The 27,000-nt window shown below is 42.5% G+C and overlaps 1 protein-coding gene across 1 annotated transcript in view; it reads right to left on the reverse strand.

Annotated features, from left to right (window-relative positions):
* Window positions 1-27,000, reverse strand: part of LOC139200096 (spectrin beta chain, non-erythrocytic 4) — a 68,067-nt gene that overhangs the window by 32,774 nt on the left and 8,293 nt on the right. The window contains exons 9-24 of the mRNA XM_070829327.1: window positions 24,882-24,999; window positions 24,585-24,743; window positions 23,910-24,212; window positions 22,230-22,380; window positions 21,383-21,519; window positions 19,756-19,905; window positions 19,145-19,513; window positions 18,800-19,014; window positions 18,540-18,677; window positions 15,178-15,418; window positions 14,412-14,570; window positions 13,009-13,139; window positions 12,683-12,908; window positions 9,603-9,805; window positions 8,555-8,645; window positions 2,814-2,960 (exon numbers count right to left, since the gene is read on the reverse strand). Coding sequence (XP_070685428.1) covers window positions 2,814-2,960; window positions 8,555-8,645; window positions 9,603-9,805; window positions 12,683-12,908; window positions 13,009-13,139; window positions 14,412-14,570; window positions 15,178-15,418; window positions 18,540-18,677; window positions 18,800-19,014; window positions 19,145-19,513; window positions 19,756-19,905; window positions 21,383-21,519; window positions 22,230-22,380; window positions 23,910-24,212; window positions 24,585-24,743; window positions 24,882-24,999 — 2,938 coding nt within the window. The remainder of the gene's footprint in view (window positions 1-2,813; window positions 2,961-8,554; window positions 8,646-9,602; window positions 9,806-12,682; window positions 12,909-13,008; window positions 13,140-14,411; window positions 14,571-15,177; window positions 15,419-18,539; window positions 18,678-18,799; window positions 19,015-19,144; window positions 19,514-19,755; window positions 19,906-21,382; window positions 21,520-22,229; window positions 22,381-23,909; window positions 24,213-24,584; window positions 24,744-24,881; window positions 25,000-27,000) is intronic.

The raw sequence follows: 27,000 nt of genomic DNA on the forward strand, positions 1-27,000 counted from the left end.
TTCTGCTCGACCGCTGTCTTCCTCTATGTGCACAGACGACCCATAACGCAGTGCTGTGCCTCGGCTCCGTCAGTCTGCTTCCACCAGGGGAGTTCACTTTCAGCCCTGCCCAGGATGAGACTGCAGGATCGAGCCATTATGACACAGTCAACTGTATTTCACAATCATAACAGCGTGACGAGGGGCTGAAATACGCTCAGTGCAGAAATATTTAATGTTTCAGACAGTGGCATTAAAAGCTAAGCTTTATAATTGATGATAATAAATGTAGTGTTAAATGTACAGTAGGGTTTCTTCACAAGAATACAGTAGTTCTTTGGCTTTCCTCAGAGCAGAGAAGAGTTGTTTACATCATACACTCTACACAGATAAGATTACAGCCTGCTAACTTCACAGTCACAGGTTTGTTCCTCTACAACAGCCCATATGGGTCCATCAGCGTCCATGTGTCCTGTCAAAACTCTTCCAGCAGCCGCTCACTGTTACTCACTCTGAAGGGTCATCACATGCAGTATAATACCTAATCTGTGCTGATAACAGGCGCAGGGAGACTGCTGAACGCTAGTCACCAACTGTCAACATAATCTGATGACCTGAAACAGCATCAGCAGGTCAGACAGACAAGCGTGGAAGTGAATCACTGACAAATTCAGCTTTAGCATCAGTTGAGAAAACTGAGAGAACTCATGACATAACTTGCCAGGACAAAGACTGATCATGTGGCAGTGGGATCATCTTTCATACACTTTCCTCCACCTTGTGCCTTAAATGAAGTGAAGTGCACAGCGGTACAGTCTGAGACCAAACTGGAAACCAGAGCTGAATGAAAATAATCACAAAGTTTCAGGATAATACACAAAAACACGGGAAGTTATGAAATTTAAAATGAAGAAGAAATATTGAAGATTCTGCATTAGCAGCCGAATTTCAACATCTTAACCATCCATTAACTTAACCATTTCTCAGAAAGTTTGAGGATTCGGTCACATTTAAAAACACAAGATGTTATGACATGTAAAATGAAAAAGAAATATTCAAGATTCAACACTGTTTTGACCAATAAAATTTAACTAATCTGTACAAAAGTCATCTGAATGCATGCTTCAGTAGAAGGGATACAACTAAAGAAAATCAGATTTTGTCTACTGAGGAGTTAAGTTGATTATTTCCAGTTTTTTGTGACAATATAAGAACCCACTGGACGTGCACAGTCCTCAAACATTCATGTAGCAGAAAAAGTTTGTGCTTAGATTAGGTACAAAAGGCGTCTGACAATTTCAGGCCAGGCAAATAAACTGGGGAGGTTTGGCAACTTATTGATGACATAGATGGCAACATAAGATCTCAGGCCATCTGTAGTATTATAACATGAGCAAATGTCATTCAATTATCGCCTTCACTGCCTCTCACAGGCCAAACACACACGCAGCACTGTGTGTGTGTGTGTGTGTGTGTGTGTGTGTGTGTGTATGTGAGTGACTTTGCCTAAAATAGGGTCACACATCAGCGATGAGGTCCAGGCGCCTGAGGGAAAGTGGCACTGAACTGCAGCTTTTTTGATTTTTACACATCCAGATTCACGTCACTGCAGCCGGTCAGACGTGTGAACACAACAGCCCAAAGTCACCCCAGTGAAACCTGTACGTGCAGCTGGGGAAACGCCGGCTAACCCAGTTTTGTCTGTGTCGACTGCAGCTTTAAACAAGAGGCTGATGTGCTGTATAAATCTCCTTAATATGAAACAGATCCTATCGGGACACAGAGCGGCGATGAAGGTTACAGCGGCCCCCTCTCTATTTAAAACCCCTCTGTAATACTTTCTGTCCTTGCCACCGGCTTTGTTACGCTTTTGTTAAGTGAGATTAACGCTTTTAGTGTTTAGTACAAGGATTGTTGTAAAAAAAACTGTTTAATATGAATTTGACACTGGGTAATAAAAGACGTGCTACTTCGATTATTGATGTCCGAGCTTTGTTTACATCAGTGATGCTGCCTGAAGGGAAACAGAACCAGGGAGTAAAGTCACTCTTCTTTTTATTCAAATTATAGAAATGAATCTTAACCTTCGGTGCCCAAACATATTTTTGACGACTGCATCAAACTATCCAAACACAGCTAACTCCACCATCATTATAGTCCTAGAATAAATGAGGTTTTCTCTTGCTAACCATTAGCTCTGTAGGCTAACTGGCCTCTACTGTACACAACGGGATCAAACCTAAACATACGAACACCTTCACTTGTTCGCGCCTCTCAATATTAAATGCTTCATTGAGACTCATTGGGAAAATGGCTTAAAGTCTACATGCCCTCCTCACGTAAAAAGGAGGTGGACAAAATAATCGTAACACTTGATGACTGTAGACTTCATCATAAATGAAACATCTGCTGTAACACAAAGGGGCCTGATTCTATACAGTAAATACTGCTGATTGACGGTCAGCATGTTATGACCCATTTGTTTTTTTATGGTGAAATTACCTTGATTAAAATTCTGTTTCTATATTAAACTCACAACACAAACACAGTTTATGACGGTCCGTGCACTACCAAACCAATACTTTATGTCATTCCTTCTCTCAGTCTCTTTCCTGACATCCTCCACTGTTTACTACTAAAAGAAACATAAACAGCTCATAATTTACTACACAGAAACATGACTGCACAGACCATACAGGTGTTTTATCCTCTTCTAAGGAGCCAAAGGGCATAAAACTCACTCAGCACCAGAAACACCCCGTCAACATCCAAGCAGGAGGAAAAAAGTACTGAGAATGTATCTGCGAGGCACAAAAACAACTGGCAGCACTCACCTTTTCAATTTTGTCCAGCCATTCCTTATTCTGGGCCAACTCGGCCATGAAGGCCTGGTGCTTCAGCCATTTCTTGTGAAGCTTCTGGGTCTCGTCTCGGCTGCTGTCCCTCGCCATCAGCATCTTCTCACACACCCAGTCTCCCAGCTGGGCAAGAGAGAGAGTGAGATAGAGCCAGAGAGAGAGGGAGACAGAGGCGTCAATGCTGGACGAGCAGACGTACTGGAAATAACTTGGCGTTTATAAACCGATTCCTCGTCTTAAAAAGATTTGGATCCAGTGAAACAGTCCAGTTCATTAGAGAAACAGAAGCTTAACTGCATAAGAGACACACACACACACACACACACACACACACGCTTAAGACTGCATTATCATAATTCACACACTTGTGTTTTTATTAGCTTCTGTTGTGTGAAAAAGCTGAATAAAACCCGGACAGGGTGTTCTGAAGATAAACACTCTGACAGCACATGTGGGAAATACAAGGTCAAACACACAGACATGAATATTTAATGACGCACAGCAGGCACATGTAGGCTGACACACGTGTACCAACAAGCATGGCGGCAAGAATTCACGTACACACAACACAAGAGATCAGTGTCCACAGCATCAACACACACCCACACAGCAAACAACCCCCCCACACACACACACGTCCACATCAAAGAGTAAAATCGGCACACTGTGCGCGCCAAACACACAGTGCAAACAGCTCACGCCTGCGCTGACGGCATCACCAACATATTCACGTCAGCATCAGCGACCTCGTCTCGTCGTCATCAGCATCCTCGCACCTGCATGCAACATTTGCACCTGCACCTCCGTCCCTCCCTGCCAACCCCACTGTGAAGCCAACGGCCCGTTTACCGGCGGTGTTTAACGGGAACAGCCCGCGGGATTGTGGCAGCTGCAGGCGGCCGGTGGTATCCGCATCCTCGCTGCTCTGCCGTCACACACATGCAAAGATGCTCTTCACCGCAGAGCCAGATGGAGAGAGAGAGAGAGAGTGAGTGAGGAAGAGGAAGGAAAGGAAGGAGAGAGGGCTGGATAGGAGGAGAAAAGCGCCTTCTGGAAAGACCGACAGCGACACAAAAGGTGTGCTGAGAGGAAAATGCCAAGCAGGAGGGTAAATAACAACAATACTGGAGGCTGAGGAGACAGACTGGAGACTTCAAACTGAGGCTGCGCTCCCCCCTCTCCCTCTCTCTCTCTCTGTCTCCCTCTCTCTCTCTCTCTCTGTCTCTCTCTCTCCTTGCTGTGTTGCTCAGCCAGGAGAGAGAGGAGGGGCGGGGGCGGATCAGTGACGAGCAAGAGGGCAAGAATGAGGATGACTGAGAGATGAGGGAGAAAAAAAAAAAAAAAAAATCACCCTCCCAAAACAATAAAATGGCAGGCAGCCGAGCCGGTGCATGGGCGCCCCTCCCCTGCCTCACACCTACAGCGAGTGGGCGATAGCGTGAGCGAGCGAGCGAGCGGGCTGCCTGGCTGGTCGGAGGAGAATTGGAGTGGAAGAGGAGGAGGAGGAGGAGGAGGAGGAGGAGGAGAGGAGAGGGAGGAGCGAAAGACTGGGATTGGGATTTTTGGGGGGCAGGGGATGCAGGCAGCGCCTCCGGTCACGGCTAATGATGCTGAGCTGGAGGAGCCGGGCCGGAGGGGGGAGGAGGAGGAGGTGGGCTTTAAATGGTGTCAAAGCAGGGGGATGGATGGGAGTGAAATACTGAAATACAGATTGTATTTCTCTTTTTTTTTTTGGTTTGAAGCCAGCCGGTCTCCGTTAACAGCTCACGACTCCTCTACAGCTGCTTTTGTTTTATCCTTCCCCTCCCGCACCAGCCCCCCTCTACCATCCCTCTCTTCTTCTCTGCAGCAGTCCCAGGCAGCTGTACTCTGTGTCTCCAGCTCGCCTGACGCTTCTGCAGTGGTAAAGCAGAGAGAAAGGAGAGAGAGAGAGAGAAACAGTAGAGGTTTGGACAGAGAGAAAGAGACAGAGAAGAGGAGGTGATGGTGGGAAGCGAGGGACCAGTGGTGGAGGGTCGGACCGAGCGCTGATTTATCCAGAATGATGGGTTTGTAGTTTGATAGATTTACGGCTCCTCTTTCCTTTGAAGGAGAGGGGTCAGATTTCTGTTTGTCACTTTGTCACCTCTTTCTGCAGCTGTCACACACAATCACACACTGTACGAACGGGTAAAGACGTGCTGGCTAACACACACACACACACACAGGTCTGCTGAGGTCATGGAGGGTCACAGCCTGATGCCCCCCTTGAGACTGTAAGAATTGAATGAGGGAAGAAGAGGAGGAGGAGAGGGGGAGTGTGTGTTGGGGGGGGAAGAATGAATGAGAATGAATGAGGGAGGGAGGGGGAGGAGGAGATGGAGAAGTTAGTCTCACGTAGGGAGGGACGAAAAGAAGGGGGAGAGGGGACGATGAGGGAGGGAAGAGGAGGGATGGAAGATGATTCGTAGCTTCATTATCACGTCATCAGACGTCTTCGTGTGCTTCAGCTGCCAGTCTCAGATTTAGTCCAACAACAGAGACCAGCCGTCGTCTCCAGAAGAGCCCGGATGTGTAAAATAACGATGTAGCACTTCACACAAAGGGGCAGAGAGACAAAGTGTATCAATAATTCTAATAATCAATGAATTGTTCAAGTCTTTTTCTCTCTCTCTCATCTTTATTCAATCTATTTGGGTTTAAAATAATTTAAAGGTGTTACAGCAACTTTTGATTGTAAATCAAAACTAAATAATTCTCAAAAATAGTAATTACTACTAAACCCCCTCAAAACTGATTATTTTCCCATATAATAATTTTTTAATATATTTAAACACACTTATTGTGAAATTCTGGCTGCCAACGATACTGAAATATACATTAACTTTATTTTAAAGGATTAGGCTTTGGGGGGGGTTGGATAAGAAAGTATTTCCTCTGTGTGGTGCATGATGTAATGTGTTAGTGCTTCAGGCTTTTTGAAGGTATTCCTGCACGACCTAAACAGTTTAGTTTAGTTTATTTCTAGAACAGCATACAAACTGTTTTATCACCCATCTTTGGAGCATAAAAATCAGTATGGTAGATGATTTTTACCCAAAGTGTCAGTAGCCAGCAATGCTGTTTGCACCGCGGGGGGGAGGGGAAATAGCCAATGTGGCTATTTAGAGTCAACTCATATTTTATTTCAAATCAAATGATCCAGTTTTGGTGCTTAAAGTCCACAAATAAAGAGTCAACATTTGTCTTATGGGAAAGTCTTGTGTTTGACCCTTTCATTCAACAAGTTCCTCTCCCTATGTGGGCTTTATTGGTGTAAATAGCTACTGAATAGCTGTTGTCCAGTTATTCACACCAAATCATTCAACTGAGTGAACTGGTGAGTCTCGGACAAGTGCTAGTCCACCACAGGTACTGTATGAAGAGACACTTTAGATAAATAAGGTTAATGGTTAAAGAAGAATCTTTACGTAACACTGTTTATCCTCAGCATGCAACAGCCACCATATTCACATCCATAATATCTGACCTGGCAGAAGAAAAACACAAACAGGCTGAAAACTGGAGGGAGTGCGTGCAAAGGGACTTTTCCATGTATTATATAGAGACACATTGTGTTTAGCAGTGCAGCCCGTGGGCATCCAGCTGCTCTTTTCCTGAAACAGACCGCGAGGTGAATCCAGGTAAAAAGCTACAGTGTGATGTCTGACTGAGTTCACCTCTTCAGTGCCCTTTAGTCCTGAAGACGGAGTTGTATCGTAGATAAAGAGAAAGAGACAAGTTGAAGAGGGACTTCTGAGATTATATCAGAGGGATAAAAACAGAGAAGACACAAATCCAAGCACCAAGTGGCCTGAAAATTACAGCTGGTTCCTTCCAATCACAACGTTAATGGAGAGTCTTGCTGTACTGCTGGTGTAATCATTAAATAACTCAACCAAATACATACATACATATTGAACAGTACAAAACTAAAATGCAACAAATCTTTAAAAAAAACATGGTTTGCTTTCTTTGCTTTGGATAATAACAAACAGCACTGATTTCCTGTTTTACACCTTGTCTTGTATTTTCTGCGAGTGAGGGAAGTATTTCTAAGACAGCAGCTCCATCTATGGATCGTATTACAACTACAGTAACTCTGGTGAAGCCTTAAGCATAAGATCTGTCCCACAGAATAACCTCACCCTTATTAGTCCAACATAAACATGGATGACTTCCTGCAGCACCTCTTGCAAACCACAGGAACGCTGAATACTGATTTTTGGAACAAATATCTACAAAAGTGTGACATGAATCTATCCATAAAGTCCAGACCGCAGAATATAAACTGTAGATGTGACCATTTAATGTACAACAGACATGTCTGACCGTATAAAGTGTGTGTGTGTGTGTGTGTGTGTCTGCGAGTGGATCGAGAGCAGCAGCGAGAAGCAGGAAGCATGAGGATGCAGCCTGCACTGCACACACTCTGGCAGCTGAAAGCTCAGGTTTCTACAGACTGACGCAGTGTCACTTGCCACGCGCACACACACACACACACACACACACAGAACACACACACACACACACACACACACAGAACACACACACACAGTCGGGGGAAGACTCCTCATGCATACTGTACTTCTACAAACACGCACACCACACATGAGCAGATAAGACAGATATATGGCCGACACACACTCACACACACACACACACACACACACACACACACACACAGAGAAGACACACCGACACACACACACACACACACTGTGTACATTCATGTACACAGTCAGATACACTCTTCCTCCTTTGAATTAGTGATGAGGAGCTGTGCTGCTGAATTATTCAGTAGAGCCAAAGAGAGAAAGTTGCTGAAACTAAACAAGGTTTTGGCCCAGAGAGAAGCCTGTGACTCTGCAGGGTGGGAGAGCAAAAACTGCAGGAGCTAGCAGAGCTGGACGAGCAGGAGGCGTCGACCGTGTCAACGATGGCTTCCAACAAAATACAAATCAGGAGTAAAATGGGTGATCTCCAAAATACTGTCCATTTTTTGCTCTCCGTACTCATTGCAGACATGTTTTTTTTGGCAGATCTACTGAGAAATCGTGAAATCGTGCCAGTAAAACAGTGTGTGGTGCTGATATAAAGACTCATTACTGCACATGTACTGTCAGTTTTACAGATGTAGATCAGCATCTTATGACAAACAAGAATTAAAGTAGATACAAGCTAACTGCTCAGACAAAAGGGCTAAATCGCACTGTTTGCATTTCCAATAATGTTCACAATGGTCATGACTTGGGGCTGCTAATCTAAACCCCATGAATTTGGCTTATTTTCCCACATTCGTTTTAATGTTTTCACATCATGGTCATTCTTTAACAATCTTTAACACGCCTGCACAAAAGTGATCAAACTTTTGACACACATATTGTGGAGAATTTAAACTTCTGTCAAGACAAAACCTCGTTTTTAGCAACAGTTAAAAACTTCTTTTTCTCTCTCGTCGGCAACAAAGAGGAACAATGAGAGGTCAAAGGGGAGTGCACCATAAAAACAGTTATTCTGCACAGCCACTGGAGGCCGCTAAAAGGTGAAGCACAAGGCAACACAAAGGAAGAAAGAGACTGCCAACCTCTTATTTTTTAGTGTGAAGTGGCTCGTGAACTAATTTAATTCACTTCTGTATCTAATCTTTTTAAATCCCCAAACGTTCGACCAGTATAACCAGCGTGTTGGCCTCCTACCTCATGACAGTCCTGCAGAAACCTCTGGAGTTCCCACTGATCGTTCAGCTTTTCCAGCCACTGCTGGGCCAGTTCTCTGTTCTGGTTTCCCCTGAAACAGCGAAGGGCAACAAAATTTAGTCTCAAGTATGAACTATAACATTTCTTGAGGTGTGCATGTCCATCTCCATTTATCTTTATGCTTCCTTTACAGGTGCTGAGATTTCTGACAATCAGAAAACATTTTTTGACTGTTTTCCACTTCCCAACATACAACTATTCAAATTTAGTGATGGATAATTAAAAGTTATATTTGTAGACAACTGCAAACAACACCAGTTATCATTTATACCTGTATAAAAGTACCACAATTAACATAATAATTGTGAAAACGATTAATTACAGAACCAGTATGTAATACATTAAAATAAATGTGCCGCTCTGTGCTCATTTATTTGTCCCCATGGGGGGAAAATAAATGTCCAATCAGTTAATTCATGTAAATTAAATCTAAAAACCATATGGATCTTCACATTGCTATTGTTGGACGCACACACACAAAACCCAACCCCCACCCAACACACCAACAACACCTCAGCTATCACACAGATTTCACGGTCAGCTGTCAGTTCTGGACTAAACAGGCCGAGTTCTGTTTTCTGTGTTTTGTTTCATTCAATACTTGGCGGTTCCCTCTGCTGCAAATTCTTTAGCTGCTATTATTCTTTTGATTATTGTTGTATTGTGTTTGGGCAGCTGCTTTAACGTACAGCGAGGACAGCGCATGGTGCTGCTGGAACAGAGGCACAGCAATAAAACAGAACATTTGGGCAGAATTTCATCTTAAATGGAAATATCCAGCATTTAATAGGACAGAAAATAAAGCTACCGAAGGTCTTTACAAACTAGAAACTACTAAAAGTGTGTTCCTGTGTTCTTTTTTGATGGATCCAATCCTTTGTGATAGATTTAAACTTATATTATGTTACCAAACACTGACATAAATAAACACTGACAGATGTTGTCTTCTGCTTCTCGTCATAGACCTTCTGTACTGTGCGTGTGGTACCTGTTGGCGAGGGTATCGATGCGTTCCTTGATGCGTTCAGAGTAGATGTTACTCTGGCTGATCAGACTCTCTCCGGCCTCGATCACGGCTTTGATCCTGTGCAGGTTCAGCTCCATGGTGGTGGTGAAGTCCTTGTGTTTCTTTATGGCAGCTTCGACCGTTTCCACCGTCGTGGGCAGCTCTACGTGAGCGAGGGCCGACTCCTAGGAGATGGAGAACACGGGAACAGTGACGAGTTTGCTCTGCTCGGGAAGTGACTGCAGTGAAGTCAGGGAGATTAATGTAGAAAAAAGTAAAACAGCCTACGGTGCACAGAAAGACATCAGGAGAGCACAGATCAGATAAGAGCTGCTCCTGAAACTCAGGCCTGATATTTATAAAAAAAAACATGTGATGATAGAAAAACGTCTTTAATTTTGTTATTCATGCTCAGTCATTTTGTTGTCACACTCTTTACGGCAACATCTCCCCTCATCTGAATGATGCTGTGTGTTCTTCTGCAGGGCACAGATTTAGGCAGGAACTTAACATGGAGGCAACAAAACCAAACATGGAGGCAAGTGAACAGAGTTCCCTCTGAAACTCTCTGATGTTCAAACCATCCCTGATCAAATCACTCCACAAAACTCACCTCCTCAGAACTGCTTTTCATGTGTAACTAATGTTGTCTGTTCTATGCTTTTCTTTTGTATTTTTAACCTTTTGTAAAGTGTTTTTGAGATTCAAGAAAAGCGCTTTATAAATAAAATGTATTACTATTATCTTTATTATTAATATTTTTTAGGTGACACAGACTGGCCGAGACAAAACGAGGACATGGTTTGGGTATGAAAGTCTGACACGACCAGAAAACTGTACTTTGCAAATTGTTTTATCCTCAATTGCTGAAAATTTGCACAAAGATTCTAAATAAAAGAAAAAAAAACATGATTAATTGCTGTTTATTTGTCAAGTATATAATTCAGAATCTGATATAAAATGTAGGAAATAAACTTTTCCATGTGGTCAAAATCATCACGCTGCATATCGTGGTCATTTGGTCGTTTCATTTCATATCAATCATCATATGTATGATTATCTCAGTATGAAATGACCCGTAACACCAATATTTTGGTCCTATCACACAGTCCTATGATGAGGAATAATACAGGCAACAACTACTGTTAGCCTTTAACACTTTAACCAACCGACACTGCTGATTAGTCAATAAAAATAAAGTTATATATTATTATTATTTTGAGAATATTGTTTTTATTATTAACATTCAGCCTCTCAAATGTGTGGATTTGCTGCTTGTGTGATAGTAAACTCCATATCTTTAGGTTGTGGACTGTCAGTCCAAACAGACTTTAGGAAATTGTGAGGGAAACCTTTTCGCAATTTTTTGTCAATAAACAGACTAAATAATGAATGAATTAGTCTATTGAGTTACTATTTTGGCCTTTTGTGAGAAGGTAGCAGCACTAAAACTGAAGTTACTTTTGTTCTAGCAGTCTCTTAAGACCAGAAAATGTTAAATGTTGGCGTTTTGGAACAAAACTACTTAATCAAACCAAATGTATGTGGACTGTGGATGCAGAGAAAATAAATTAAATGGAGGAAGAAAGTACAGGGAGAGGCAGACAGAGATCTATGGCCTGGAAGCTCTTTGATACTTATTGAAGAAGAAATGCTGCTCTCTCTAAATCAACCCCCCCCCCCAGGCTAATAAGGAGAGCTGGTTCCTGGTAAAGATCTATTATCAAACCGAAAGAGACGCTGTGGCCAACACACAGGCTTGGACTTACACACACACATGCACACACATGCACACACAGGAGTCAAGGGCAGCTCTGCCTGTGACATTTCAGATTAGAGAAACAAACCTCTGTGCATGTGATGCTGAGATTAAATACAGCAATGCAGACTGCAAGATGTCAGGACATGGGCTAGTCTGTGGAGCAGGAAGCTTATTTATATCTATAAATATACAGAAGAAGGGAATATGGAATTTGAAAATACTTTAATAGATTATAAAAGAAAAAGGGATAATCTTCATTTAAATTAAGTAAAACTACTGACAATGTTTAAATCTACTTTAAAACTGAAGATTTTAATTTCTGTCTGTGCAGATCATAGCTTAATCTACCCAGCTCATATTCATAATGTGAAAACAAAATGGGATAAACATTCATGTCACCATAAAGGGTGTCAAAAGAAGTGCAACATCATGTTTTGTTAATCTCTTCATTCACAACACAGCTGCAATGATGAAATCCAGCTAAGATCCGAGGTATGATCTACAAATCATGGTCAGAATTTAGCCAATAAAAAGTAAGTAGAATTAACACAAGCTTATAAATGCCATCATACCGTGTATTGTTAACACACACACACACACACACACACACACAGGCTGCCAACAGAACCTCCTCCACATTGTAGATCTAGAGTTACTGGAGGCTGCTGCCTCGACAGCTCCTGCTCTAATATCACATAACACAGAGACACTCTGCAAAAAGACACCTGCTGACAATTATCTCACACACACACACACACACACACACACACACACACACACACACCCACACACACACTGAGTCCCATCTCTTTTTATCTCTCTCTTTGTATCTCAGAGCTGACTTTGGCAGGGCTGAGCCGACCACACCCAGAGTCCAGCTGACACTCTGCTGCAGTCTGAGTGTTTGGCCTGTTCACAGGAAGATGTTTAGGTAATTTGATGCGACTTAACGGACGATGATGATTAGTTTACTTTGCATCTTTCTAATTCCAAGGCTTTGAGGAAGGTAGTGAGAGTGTTGAGATGTGAGTCTGCACAAATACCCCTCGCTTTGCTTCACTATTACATTATTATATTCTGATTTTGCACAGAGAATATTGCTCTTTCTGTTCTGCCACAGTCAGAATAAAAGATGAACACTTAATAAAAATGAGCAAAGCAAAAGCAGGGTTTGTCTCTGTGTCAGTAGCAGCACATCATACATACATGCATACTGCCGCTGTTTCCACCTGACTGTCAAGTACAATTTAAAAGAACTTCTATAACGTTGGAGTTAAGCACGCGATCTGTCTTCCCTCACCTGGTTGTTGAGGAAGGACTCGGCCTGTTTGACATCTCGCAGGAACAGATGGAAAATGTGAGCCTGGACCAGAACTTCTCTCCTGCTCTCCCACATCTCCAGCAGCTTGTTCCAGCCGACGTCGAGCTTCTGGAGCCACTGCTGCAGGGCGGCCTGGGGGAGCGGAGCCTCTTCCGACTCCAGCAGCTCGTTCATGGCCTGCAGGCGCTCGTAGTCCTCTTCATACCTGCACACGGAAAATAGCAGTTATATCAGTTATTCCCTGAAAACCTGATGTCTTTCCACGGCCCTCTAGAAAGATAGGTTAAAGATTAGATTAAGCCCACCGTCCAATCTCCTCCTTTAAGGCTGCGTGTTTGTTGATGAGTCTCTCGGCCTCCTCCAGGTCGTTGGGCAGCTGGTCTGAGGCGGCGGCCGTCTGCGTCTGGACCAACCAGGTGAGGAACGAGTCCAGATCCTGGCAGGACGGAGAGATGAACACGATTTATTGTTAATCTGCACTAAAGAAGATTGTGCGACTGATAAAAGTGTTCAACTACTTGAATATAAACCTCTTTAACACATTCGGACATGACTTCCTTCTTGCTAGAGGAAATTAAAGGACGATTATGTGGTTAATTTCCAGATTACCAGCTGTGTCGAGAGGCTACTGCCGATTCTACAGCAGATACAGGATTTTCTAGAAAATATTACCTCCTAAAACAACCAATTTCTCCACCACTTTTTTTCCTGAATGTCTGTTGTTGTAGAAAAAAGAAACCCAGCCCCCACACATTATCCTTTGTTAGCTGACAACATTTTGATTGGCGTCTCTTCTGGGAAATTTAACCTTTCTCAACTTTTAAAGAAGCAGCAACGTTTTTGTTTTATATATTTTTTTAAAAAAAAGCTCCTTTAACTACAGACATCATACCTGATGTACTGTTTTTAAGACCATGTGTGAAAAATTGTGGGATTTACATTTGTGATTTGGATCCTAAATTAAAATATTAAACTTGTGTTTTATTAAAATGACCAATAATTATGATTTCTGTTTCTCTGTAGCACAAAATTACCGCAGCATTCAGTGTCTGTCTGTTTTTTTTTAAACAATAAATAACTCATAGCAGTCAGTTACAGGCCTGTATCAGTGGGGCGCAGGGGTGGAAAAAGTATTCAGATCCTTTACTTAAGTAAAAGTACTAATACCACACATGAAAATACTCCACTACAAGTAAGTACAAGTACCTTCCTTCAGTAAAAGTAGAGAAATATTATCAGCAAAATATACCTAAAGTATCAAAAGTAAAGGTAAATAGTCCCTGGATTAATGTTTATGTCACATTTACTGCTGCAGGTGTTGTACTTTTCATTAGCACAGTAAAAACAGTCTGTTTTTAGCTTTGTGTCAATGTATTCCAGAAGTAAAGGAATTTTCTCCGACCATACAGGAACCACAAACATTCAGATCCAAAATCAGCAAATAAGGAGATGCTGCACATAGTTTTCACTGGACAGGAACCAATCTGAAACTAAAGCTGTCAGACAAATGTAGGGGAGCAAAAATAGCCTCTGAGATGCAGCGTGGTTAGAAAGTTACAGAAAATACATAAGTAAATACATAAGTGAAGTACAAGAACTTTGAATTTGAACTTAACTACAGTACTTGAGTAAATGTACTTGAGTCAGTTCCTATTGATTATCAGAGGAGGTCAATCAGAAGGATAGATGTCCTCCTGTCTCTGTGTACCTGGATGAAGCTCTGCAGCCGGCTCGCCACCATCAGCGAGTCCTCACAGCCCTGCAGGGTGCGTTTCAGCTCCTCCCACTCCACACTGATGCCATCAAACGGCACCAGAACCTCCATGGCCCGGCCTGGGTGCGCCGTGGCCAAATGCTCCGCCTCTTCCTACGTCACCAATCAGAGGAAGCATTATAATCACTAAAGCTTTTATTATAATAATAGCTTTACCTCCATGTGCTTTTCTGGTATATTTTGTGATTCCTCACTCTAAATTTCCTGCACCAACAGAGTTTGTGATAAAAACTGTATGAAAAGCTAAAAAAGCCCCAGTGAATCTCCAAAATGTCCAAAAATGTAGTTCAGATGATGAGGATACACACACATGTTGTTGAAGTGCACACATCTGACTTATTTTTGGAACAACATTCATTAACATATATCAGAAATACTACAAAAAGTAATTACAATCATCAAATATGTAGATCAGGAGATGCAGAAATGCTGAAAGAGAGTTTAATAACGATGAAAAGAAATTAATACTATTAATACTGAAAATCCAAGCACTCACTGGTAGAAATAAAGGTGTTTATACATGCATTTTTGTATTTGAACTGAAACTATGCTGAATATGTGTGTTTGAGGGGAGGGATGAGGCAACGGCACGAGTAAATGTTTTGACACATGAAAAAGAAAAGAAAAACATGAAATCTGAACAATGTCTTCCTGTAATGTTTACATACCCAGTGTTCAGTATTTTCCCATAATTCCCTACCTGCAGGTGCAGTAGTTTGGGCTCCAGGACCGACAGGGCTCCCTCCATGGTGGAGAGGCGTCTCTGCAGAGCCAGCACTCCTCCCAGGTCGCTGCCCATGTACTGAGTGGCGTCGATTGCTTTCCTCTTGTCCTGGATCTGGGACTTGATCTCTGCACACTCCAGCAGGTAGTTCTGCAGGCGTAACATCGAGTCCAGCTGATCTTTCTTCTGCTCCACCAGCTCCACAATGCTGTTCCACCTGGCACGACGTGAAGGGACAGGACAGAGAGATACAGTTTGAGAAGGATGAAGAGAAGTCAAGGTGCTGCTTTTACACCTCTATCATATCATTAACCCTCATCTCAAAAGTTCACATTCGGTTTGGTCACATGATGATTTAAAAAAAAGCAGCATTTATTTGTCTTTCTTCTTGTAAACGTATAAACTGTGGGACCACCAGGCTTTAACTCCAGCCCTTCATTTTCCAGGTCAAACGATCAAAGGTGCAAAAATGCAGCAGACGTCATTTAAAATAAATCATAAACCAAATGAAAACCATCACAGCAGATACGATATAAACCACAAGTCATAACTCCTTTCTTCTTGTAACTCTATACCTGTCTGATTCGATTTTAGCTTGTTTTCTGTTCGACTGTCTCTGCTGTTTTATTGTATTTAAACGTCCTTTTACAGTGAGCTTTTTTTTCCATAATGATTTTAATGTTTCATGCAAAGCTCTTCGACTTGCCTTGTTGTTGAAAGGTGCTACAGCCTTTCAGGGCCAGATCTGCTGCTGAATATGAAAGCTCTCGTTAGAGAATGAGACCTTTAATATTTGTTGCCCTTAACTTAAGTCTTAAGGAGAGCGGAGCTGCATTATTACCAAAAGGAAACGTTAAACTCATTATTAAGACGGCTAATCCAGATACGACCTGATGAGATTCATGTGACACAGTTGATTCTGCTTTCTGCTCCGCTGTGGTTTCAGCCAAGGCCTCGTCTGCTTACCATACCGTCATACAATATGTTCTCCTGATTCTGCTCCAGACCAGCAGGTCTCAGTGCGCACCCACTCAGCCAAGAAACACACACTCACACACATGCACAGATGCACACACACAGAGATCCTTGTGACTGTAATGAGGTAATGGCAGAGTCACTGAGAGGGAGACAGAGAGCTCAGCAGGCAGGAAGGAAAAACAGCTCGGTGACACTGACCTCAGAGCTCCAAAGTCGCCTTATGGATGTGTGGTGGTGATTGTTGATGTGTGTGTGTGTGTGTGTGTGTGTGTGTGTGTGTGTGTGTGTGTCAGAGAGAGATGTAAGGTTATTATAGGTAACTAAAACTAAACTAAAAGCTAAAACTTGGAGTGAAAAAACATTAAAATTGATGGAAATAAAAATAAAAGCTAGATAAAAAAAAAAACAAAACTAACTGAAACAATATTGTGCGCTGACAAATTTGTCAATTTGGTCAAATTTATCAACACAAACAGCGTGAAGAGGCGTTGGTGCATATATTTATTTAGATTATTTATTAATATATTTATTGAGACTGGGAGTCAACTGCATTCAGAAAGTGTCGTGTTATGAAATATCAATTCTGAATTTCTTAAATCTTCCCCTGACAAATAACCCACATTTTATTATAAAAAAAAAAAAAACTAATACTTTAACAGCTAAAACATTTTTAAACAATAAAAAACTAACGAACAAACTAACAACCACACTCTGGAAAATACCCGACACTAAACTAAATTAAAAACAAAAATTAAAAAACAAATAAAAATAAAAATACTAAGCTGTAATAACTCTGGTACGATGAAAATGAAACATATCAGGTGTTTGAATGTAGCCGTGTATTTATATATGAAATAAAAGATAACCAGGAATCAATCCCAACACAAATGTCACTAATTTTGAGTCAAAATACTGATTATAAAAACAAAGTTTCATCTCAAAGTGAGTAAAACTGTTGCCACTTCATGTTCATGGCTTGGTTTGTATGTTTGTTCTTCTTTTTGCTCTCGACTGGCCACGTCTCGACTGAGGCAGCCAGCACAGATGGTCGCCCTGAGACCAACGCCGCGCGCCAGGGTCACAAGACTCACGGACACCCGGCCGCCAAGAGCTCGACTGGCAGGCGTAACAGTGGTCAGTGAACGCAACTGAGACGAGCCAAAAAAAACGCCAAATCCCACCACAGGGCCGACCTGGCCGGTGTTAGCGTAAATAAACATGTCGGCCGAACGGGGGAGAGAAGTGGAAGAGACGCGTGCTGCTATTTTACATTTAGATATCAGGCACTGGACTCATATTCCACACAGATGAGAAAGCAGGTAGGAGTTTGGCTGCTTGTTAAGACGGCGGCTGACAGGACACGAGGCGTTTGTCAAAAGACAATCACCAAAAAAAAAAAAAGTATGAGTGTGAATTCCCCTGAATAATAACACAACCACACAAAATTTCTCTCCCCCGCCATCTCTCTTATCTCTCTTCGTGACAGTCCGCTCTCCTCCCACCTACTCCTCCCCCCCTCCCAGGAGTAAATAGGACAGAGATCCGATACACAGATGCACTACTTCACAGACGGGAGGCTGTCGGTTCTCCACATACAGGACGGTGCAACGAACGGCATCAAATTAATCTCTGGAAATGAGTTTGAGAGACATTAATGTAGTGAAACTTGTCCTTCAGCAGATCCTCCCCTGCTCTTTAAGCGTCGTGGTGATCGTCCACACTTCAACAGCAGCATTCACTCGCCACTGATCTGATGGCTGAACTATCACAAGCAGAACCACATCTGTGTCAGCAGCCTACGAATATGACCGTGTTGGTGCATGTCATGCTGCCATCCGTTGTAGTTTATTATTACAGCTTAGTGCTTTTGTTGATGTTATTATCAGCTGTGATATGATTAGTTAACAATACAGTAAATTATTGAAACAATAATCATGGAATTAGTTTTTTGTAATTAAAATCGTAGCTATCGATTACCACACCGTGACTGTACGGGCACTTTCAACTATTTTTTAGGTATTTTATTTCTACTTTATTAGATTTTATCCTCCTCTGCGTTGTGTTTTAGGGCATTTCTGTGCCTCAGGCGAAGCGCTTTGATTTGCTTCTCTATTTGAAAGGTGCCGTATAAATAAACTGACCTCGTCTAGCAGCAGTATTAATAGTAGCAGTGGTCTTTGCAGTTTAGTATAATGATCTCGTGCACCAGCAGAAGCAGAACTGCTGGCTGAGCATTAGTGTGTTTGGTAAAGTTTGGTAAATTGTAGTAATTATTAATGTCACATTACCACCATCACGTCTCTGACAATGGAAATGTAGCAGTGGTAGTAGTGGTTGTACTTCCTGGGTGGTTTCAGTACCTGGAGTTGAGGTGGTCCTGACAACCTCTGACCTCAGTAGACGACGGATGACCTCCATCCAGGAGCTGCTGAACTATCTGGTTGACATCCAGGATCCTTCCCATCAGGCTGTTCATCTCCTGGTCCAGGCTCTCAAACCTACAACACAGGGCATTGTGGGATACGATAGGACAATCAGTGAGGGAAGAGATTTTTGTATTATTATAATTTGGTGGCACAGCGATTAAACCCTCCACCTCCTCCTCTTCCTCTCCCCTCACCTGTGTGCCACCACCTCCACATCCTCCAGTTTCTCTGGGATCTCCATTTTGTCCAGCCACTGCTCCTTCTCATCAATCCACAGCTCGCAGGCATTGACCTCGCTGAACATGCGGTAGACGGCGAGGGCGTCGTGAAGCCACTGCTGTCTGAGCACCGCCACCTCGACCACCTCGGTATACAGCTGCTCCACCTCTCCCATACGCACCTGCACCTCCTGCAGAGAGGACGGGGAGACGGCAGGACAGGAGACAAGAGATGGAAGAAAAAACATGAGTACATAAGGAGCACGGAGGGGTAGAAGAAAGGATTTAGAAGGACAAATTAAACAAAACTCCTTTTCCCACCTCCTGTTCACGGTATCGCAGAGGCAGCGCCACCATGTGTTTGCGCAGTGCCACTACATGCAGACGATGTTTGTCGATGGCCTCGCTGACCCCTTTGTGTTTCTTCAGCAGGGACTGGGTGGAGTACTCATCATGTCCGAAGTCCTCGCTGGAGACCAGCCGGTAAGCGTCCTGCAGCCAGGCCACCAGGTCGTCCGTCTCGGTGGAGAACTGAAAAAAGTTCAGCGCCTCCTGCAGGTGGCTGAGACGCTGTGCGGCCTGGTCCTCCAGCCTCTTCCACTCGCCCTTCACCTCCATGATGCGCTCCTGGATCCCCGCCGTGCCAAAGCTCTTCTCACTCAGGATCTGCTTTCCTCGCTTCATGGTGTTCTGGAGGAGCAAAGCAGGAATAATGCTGTGACATATAATCTCAGATCTTGGACAGTAGGGGTGGTATCTCAAAAATACATTCAGATCTGATCTGATCTTATCTCATAAAGTAATTTATAAATGCTCATGCACAGATTCAGTAGCGTACAAGGAGTTCAGAACACTAACAGCAGTTACTGTTGGTGTCCCAGGTGCTGATCCTCACACACACAGATTAAAAACACAAACACACACACACACACCTGCAGCAGCGAGCGGTGAGCCAGCAGCTCTCCAGCCAGAGTCTTGTGTTTTTGTAGTAACCTCAGCACACTGCTCAGGTCCTTCCCGTAACCCTGAGCTCCCAGGATGGAGCTCTTCTCCCTGATCCACACCTCCGACTCCTCCAGCTCCTGACAGGAGAACAGACACACAGAAAAGATTTACCTTTTATCCTAAAAGTAAGAAAGAGGAAAAGATAGAACCAAGACAGAAATGAAATTAGAAGTAATATAAAGAGAGGACAGAAGGAGGTGGAGCAATTGATAAATGGAAAAAAGAATATTAAAGACAAATATAACTGGAAAAAAGAGATATTTAAGAACTATATAAAACGTTCCTTGCCTTGATCCCTAAAGTTGATCCAACACTGACCCCCGTCTGTTTCTGAGAACCTCCCAGAAGGGGAATTCACCAAATGAATCAGTAATGTGATATAATTAGTGATTCGGCAGTGTGAACCAATGGGCACAGAAATCCACCATTCTCATGACACACTCATTACTTCCACGGTTCAGTCTAAAAGCTTATTCACTAACATTAATAACTCGTTCATCACCTCCGTTTTATCAAAGTGACGGACAGCTTTTTCAGGAAACAGACACAGGCCGCGATGCATAAATGTTAATGATGATTAATACTGATGAATGAAAAAATCCTGTTGGAATTCTGATCGTAACCCGACGTTCAGCGAAAGATTAGAGCTTAGATTAGAGCTCTTTTTGGATGAGAGTTACTAACCACATGATCATTTTCACCCCTTCTCTCCCAGCCTGCTACTGTGTTATTCCTAAATTCTGCCGTATAGACGAGATGTAAAACACAAACCAGTCTCCTCAGCAGCCTGCACTGCAAGACATTTTGTTCTCATGCAAAGCCACAAAGAACGAAGCGTAACTGTTGTTACTACAGTATGTTGTTGTGGGATTTATTACCTCTTCAGCAGACATTTCTGGTAGATCTGTCCTCTAATTAGATATCGTACTAAACAGTGAACCTCAATGGTAAACTCTGCTTAAGACCCGGCGATGTTGCTGTAAAGCCTGTACCAGACAACCAGACAGGTAATAGATTAATAAATGCACATTTTAGCACAGACATGTTGCACTGGTATATCTTTAAAGCTGCTGTGGGCAGATTTGGGGCGATAAAGATTCAATTCTTTGGAAATCCACACACAAGGACTGACACTGACACACTCACAGCTGTTTCCATGAAGGCGGAGTGAAATAACGGAGAGAGGTGAGGCAATAATCCTTTGATTAAGGGGAGAACAGCGCACGTTTTCATACTGTCTCTCCTGGAAGACATTTGTAGTGTTGCAGTCAGCTATACGCGCGGAAAGTTAGAGACGCAGCTGTGTAATGAATGCATGAAGACAGCTTGAGTGAGAATCTAAATCCTGCTTACTGTTTCACCTCCACAACCCTCTGCGACCGGCGGGTGTGAATGTAGGATCGTCTGTTTGAAACGCCAAATTCTGACATCGAAAAGGTGCGGAGAGTGTTTGAAGCACCCAACAAGCACTTCACCTGGAGAATACTGGCCCCTCAGCGCACAAGGAAGAACTAACACGACATAATCCTGCCTCGTCCCGTCGCCCCATCCTACCTGAAAGAAGGCCCACAGCTGTCTGGACTCCTCCAGCTCAGAGCGTCGTTTAGCTGCCAGTTGTTTCAGCTCCTCCAGACAGGAAGAGACGTGGTTGACGCGGTTACAGATCACCTGTGGGTCACACGGTTGGTAACCTGGGACGCAACAAAATGAGGTTAGTGACTGAAATACAGGCACAGCAGAAGCAGCACTTCATTCATTACAGTAATGACGCGTACTCAGCAGATCACCTTACTGATGATAAGTTTTAAACAAAATCAATTTTCTAGTTGTCTCAATGTCAAACACTTGACTAAATGAAATTAATATTAACATTGTTTCCTCCATGTTTCATCTGTGACAGATAACAAGTACTGGGGGGCTCTTCCTATATTACCTATATTATCAACTATATTATCAAATATCAACAGAGAGTGAACATTATGAGCTTTACAAAGGTTAAACTTTATATTGTAGAGTTGTTGTTGTTATTGTGCACATTTATCACTCCCTCAGATGTCTTTGGCATCAAAATATGCATCAAATCTGATTAACCTGATTAATGGCTAATTTATCCTGCAGTCAAATACCGTTACATGACAGAAATCTCAGTGTGCGATGCTAATTTACTTCCATCTGAGATCATTCCTTCAAGATGATTCTGACCAGATCAATTAGAAACTGTATTTGAAGGTTTATTTTCATGCCAGTCCATTACAGGCAAAACAAACTAAAAACTTTGAAACTTTGTTAAGAGTTTTGATATCATATAAAGCTAAAGACAGATAAAATGAAATACTTCACCAGCACTGTACACAATAAAGAAGATCATTGTGTGTGTGTGTGTGTGTGTGTGTGTGTGTACCCTCTATAGTGGTGAATTTGAGTGCTGCAGTGTTGAGCGTCTCGACCCTCTCAGCCTGCACGGTGATGTCGGCTTCCTGCAGGCTGTGTTTCTGCAGCAGGTCGTCCACCTCCAGAAGATGCTTCCCAAAGTCCTTCGACAGCAGCTGCACCTGAGGGAGAGAGAGGGAGAGAGGGGGAGAGGGAGGGAGAGAGAGAGAGAGAGAGGGAGAGAGGGGGAGAGGGAGGGAGAGAGAGAGAGAGAGAGGGAGAGAGAGAGAGGGGGGGACGTCGGAGAGGTTATTATAAGCACTACAGACATGAAGTCAACGTACAGTAAAAGTATAAAAAGATACAAGAATATGAATTTTGATTATGATTTAAAAAAAAAGTGTTATTCCTCTTTACAGAGTTCATCATACAGTTTTATTAGTTTTTTTACCATTTAGAGGTTTGAGGGTCTAAATATGTTCTTTAAATTCACAAACATCCTGTGAAATTTGCAGTGACTTTATGTGTGTGAGAAATATACCATATAGATAGATTAACAAGGAATTCAGTGTTATATTTATCATGTTCAAAATGTGTAATGACATTAAGATGATGATAGTTTTACACAATATATGAGCTTTAGTTCAAAAAGTGACTGAATGTATTATGTGTTAAAGATTCTTGTTCATCAAAACTATCTTTATTTTCAGTATCTAAAAACTAAATATGGATTTATTTGGTGTATATATATATATATATATATATATATATATATATAGTGTCATATTTTGATTCTTATTGGTAAAACAGAGTTTATACGATGCCCTTGGCCAACCTTTGCAGAATATATTGGTTATTAACTATTAGCTGTGTATTCACAGGTCACAGTCAGAGTCGAAGGGGCATCGTGCTTTTGTCCAGCTGAACTAATAAGCAGGTCTCTTCCTTCTCTTAAATCTCACCTTAAAACTTTCTTTCTTATCGAAGCTTTTGGCAATGTTTGGTGTGTTTTTATTTATCCTGTTGCTGTTTCATTTTATTTGTATTCATCCATTTCATTCCTGTGTATCCTGTATTCCTGTGAGCTCATGTTCTTTGGTTTTATTCTTATTTTAAACCGTCTTGTCTGGTTTTAATTTGTTTTGTAGAGCACTTTGTAAGACAAGTTTTACATAAGTACAGTTAACTATTATAATTATATTACGTACATGTTGTCACATATAACATTCATAATGTCAGTGCTGATGAATAAGGGCTTTATTCAGTGCTTCTTGGATCTGGAAATGACTTTTCATGAGATGGGACAGACCATTAGGAACAGCTCCAACTAAATTCTCTGCTTGTTGGAAGATGAGAGAGGTGGAGAGATGATATACACCAGTATGTTTCTAATTTTTTACTGGTTGAATTTTTACTTTTGTCTTCTACTCTATCAGTCTATTTCTTTCTCTTCTCTCCTACTTGTCTTCACTTCTTTTTCTAAATCGAAAACACGCAAACAAACTTCAGCTCTGTCTCTTCCTACTTTGTCTCAGTCTCTCTGGATCTCCGTTTTTCACACTTCAAACTTTGTAAACTCTCTTTTTCTACCTCCACTATACAGTTTGCCTTCATATAATGACTTATTAATAAACAAGTGGAGTTTCTTGCCCGTTCCCTCTCTCTCTCTCTCTCTCTCTCTCTCTCACACACACACACAGCCTCTCAGTACCTGCATGTCCTCCATCCAGTCGATCATGTAGACCATGTCCTGAAAAGTCTTCTGCAGAGCGAGGTTCTTCTCCAGCCGGGTCCTCCTCCCCGCCACCAGCTCCTTCAGCAGACTCCACTGGCCCAGAATGTTCTCCTTTCGGGCCAAGATACGTCGGATGTCGTAGTATCCTTCCGCCTCCATCTCTGCAGAAAGTTCCACCACTACGCCGATTCGCTCTTCGTACGAGGCGATGTCTGCCTCGATGGCCTCGTGCTTTTTCATTGCTGCCTCCACCGCCGGTAGGTCGTAGCCAAAATTGTCCTGTCGGCAGAGAGATAATGAGGTGTGCAGCCAAGGCAGAGAGAGGAGGGAGGAGTGGACAAAGAGAGAGACAGAAGACTAACGTGATGAAGATGAACTATTATATAATCACCACTATGACAACCAAAGAAGACACACAGCACTACAGGACTTCACATAAATACACAAGGTGTATTCAGATCCTATGAATATGCAAAACATTTTTAATATGATTGAATGTGATTTTTACTACCAAACCAGAATTTAGCACACAATCTTATTCTTTCACATGGTCAAAACAAGTATCCATCTGCTTATCTGCAATTATGTCTTCCCTGGGAGAAGCTTGTTTATATCGCTGCTGCATTAGTTTCAAAGGAAATCATTTGGTACCTGTGATACAAGTCTCTGGTTCTCGTTGAGCCAGGCTTGTCTCATGGTGGTTTTGTGGTCAAAGCACTGAGCCAGCAGCTCCAGCTTCTCCTGACGAATCAGCTCCTTCCGCAGAGCCACGCCCCTCTCATGCTCCGCCTTCTCCAGCCTCTCCCACGCCTGGACCACGGATGACAAAACAACGCTGGTTAATAGAGGTAACGTAACAGAAAAATCATGATAAACAGCCAGGGTATCGTATCAGTTGCCACTTGATTGTTCAGTAAAAGGTGAAAATCTGTATATGAGCTGTATGACCTTGTTGATATCTGAGATGAGCTTCCCATCATGAGGCACAAAGGGTTTCTGGTTGTTGGCTCTGAGTTTGCTTTGGATGGTGAAGAGAAGGACCTCGAGATTCCCCTTCTCCTGAAACCTGAGGCGGACACAGAAAACTTTAGTCAGTCATCCTGTTTCATAATATGGCCTCCTCCCTCTGCGGAAAGGAACTTTGTTCTAAGGAAAACTGAAAAAAAAAAAAGACAACAGGGGTCGAAGGGAACACTCGAGCTGCAGCCGCAAAGTTGGTCAGAGTTTCAAAGTCTTGGTCAAGGACACTTGAGCAGCATGAATGCTCGCTGACAGGGAGGTCCGGTTGGGAAAGGGCCACGTCTCTGCTCTCTGTGCTACCCTGCTGTCCAGTGTCACCACCATTCATCACTCTGGGCCACCGTGCGAACACCTGGGCGTTTATTACTGCCGCAAACCAAGACGGTGACATTGTCTGGACAAGTGCAAAAGAAGAATGTCAGGACCTCGATTTATGAAAATGATGTCAATCAAGTGTGCACGTTGTCTTTTATTATGTTTTGACTGTCTTATCTGGATTTATACATCATCCTTGGATGTCATGAAAGACCTGATAAATATATAAAATGTATTATATTGTTATTTCTATTACTGTCATTACTATTATTATTATCAGTATTATTAGTAGAAGCAGTATGTTTATTATTATTATTATTATCAACTGTCATTTATCTGCTGAATGTTTCCTGAATTAATCGATTGCTTTGACTATAAATCTAAAAATAGAACAGAAAATATTGAACAGGCCCATTACAGTTTCCTAGAGTACAAGGTGATGTCTGCATGTGTCTTGTTTGTCTGAACAACAGTTCAAAACTTTAAGATATTCAGTTTATTATCATATTTGACGAAGGCAAGAATCAGAGAAGCTCAGGAGCACTTTTTGTTAAATCAATGCTCGAAAACAGTTGCTGATTCTTCTTCTGTCGATCAGCTCACTGCTTCAGCTGTAATACCGTCATTGGCAGGTGAAACTCAAACAGTAAATCTTCAAGTTTTTCGTGCACAGCTGTCTGTGGAGTTTAGCGAGTTTTAAAATCCCACTGCATGAAATAAAACTGCACGGTCATCAAGCCTGTTCTTTGGAAATACTGGAAAGTCGTCATCCAATGCTTCTGGCAGCACATCTCAGAATGAACCGCAGGCTCATTAAACACTGAAGCATGCGAGTGCTGGACCGCACGTGTGTGTGTGTGTGTGTGTGTGTGTGTGTGTGTGTGTGTGCAGTGTCTTTGCACGTTGGATAAGTCACAAGTCAAGTGTTGGCTGCTAATACCGGATACAAACACTTGAATCACACAGAGCCTCTCAACCAGACATTAACCCAGAGTGTAACGAGACATATTGTGCTGTAGTCTCTCTGAGTGTCTGCGGGTGTCATGGTGGCTTCCTGTGGACTCCCAGTGCCTGTGGGGTCATGAGTATGGCGCTGGGCTGATGGTAATGCTGATCCTGATGATGCCGGACAAAAGGGCTCGAGGCTCGGCGGCTCTGTGCTCCAGTGCGTTTCATGCATGTACACACAGCGAGACACAAGAGACTTCCACGCTTCATCACAAGTTGGATTAATGACAGTTTCAGCTGACAAATGACAAAAAAAGAAGTTGATTCCAGCTATAAGAAGACAAATGAGGATAGGACAATGCAGACAGTTTGACTTATTAAAGCAGGAAAAGCACAGGTGAAAATAACAACGTTACTGATGGCTGAATTCCATTTAGGTGAGCCAGTCCCAGGGGTCTGGTTGGTGCATGGTCACTCCATGACGTGACTCACTGGGAGCTACTCTTACTGTTATTACTTGTGCTTTTCCTGTGGAAAAAAGCTCTATTGTGGATCAACCATCGCTTTCAGACACCGAGGTGATTTGCACTTCTATATAAACCTTAGCAGCAGGCACACAGGTGTCGGCAGAACCACATACAGCACATCTCTTGGAATAATCATGCTTAGCGATCACTCAGCTGTTGCTGCTGCTGCTGCACATAATTCAACAAAACAATTTGAATTTACAACAATATGTGAGTTTACTGTATGATTAATACAGAAATTGGGCACATTATTCTAC

Source organism: Pempheris klunzingeri, chromosome 4, assembly GCF_042242105.1.
Source record: "Pempheris klunzingeri isolate RE-2024b chromosome 4, fPemKlu1.hap1, whole genome shotgun sequence".
Taxonomy (NCBI): Eukaryota; Metazoa; Chordata; class Actinopteri; order Acropomatiformes; family Pempheridae; genus Pempheris; species Pempheris klunzingeri.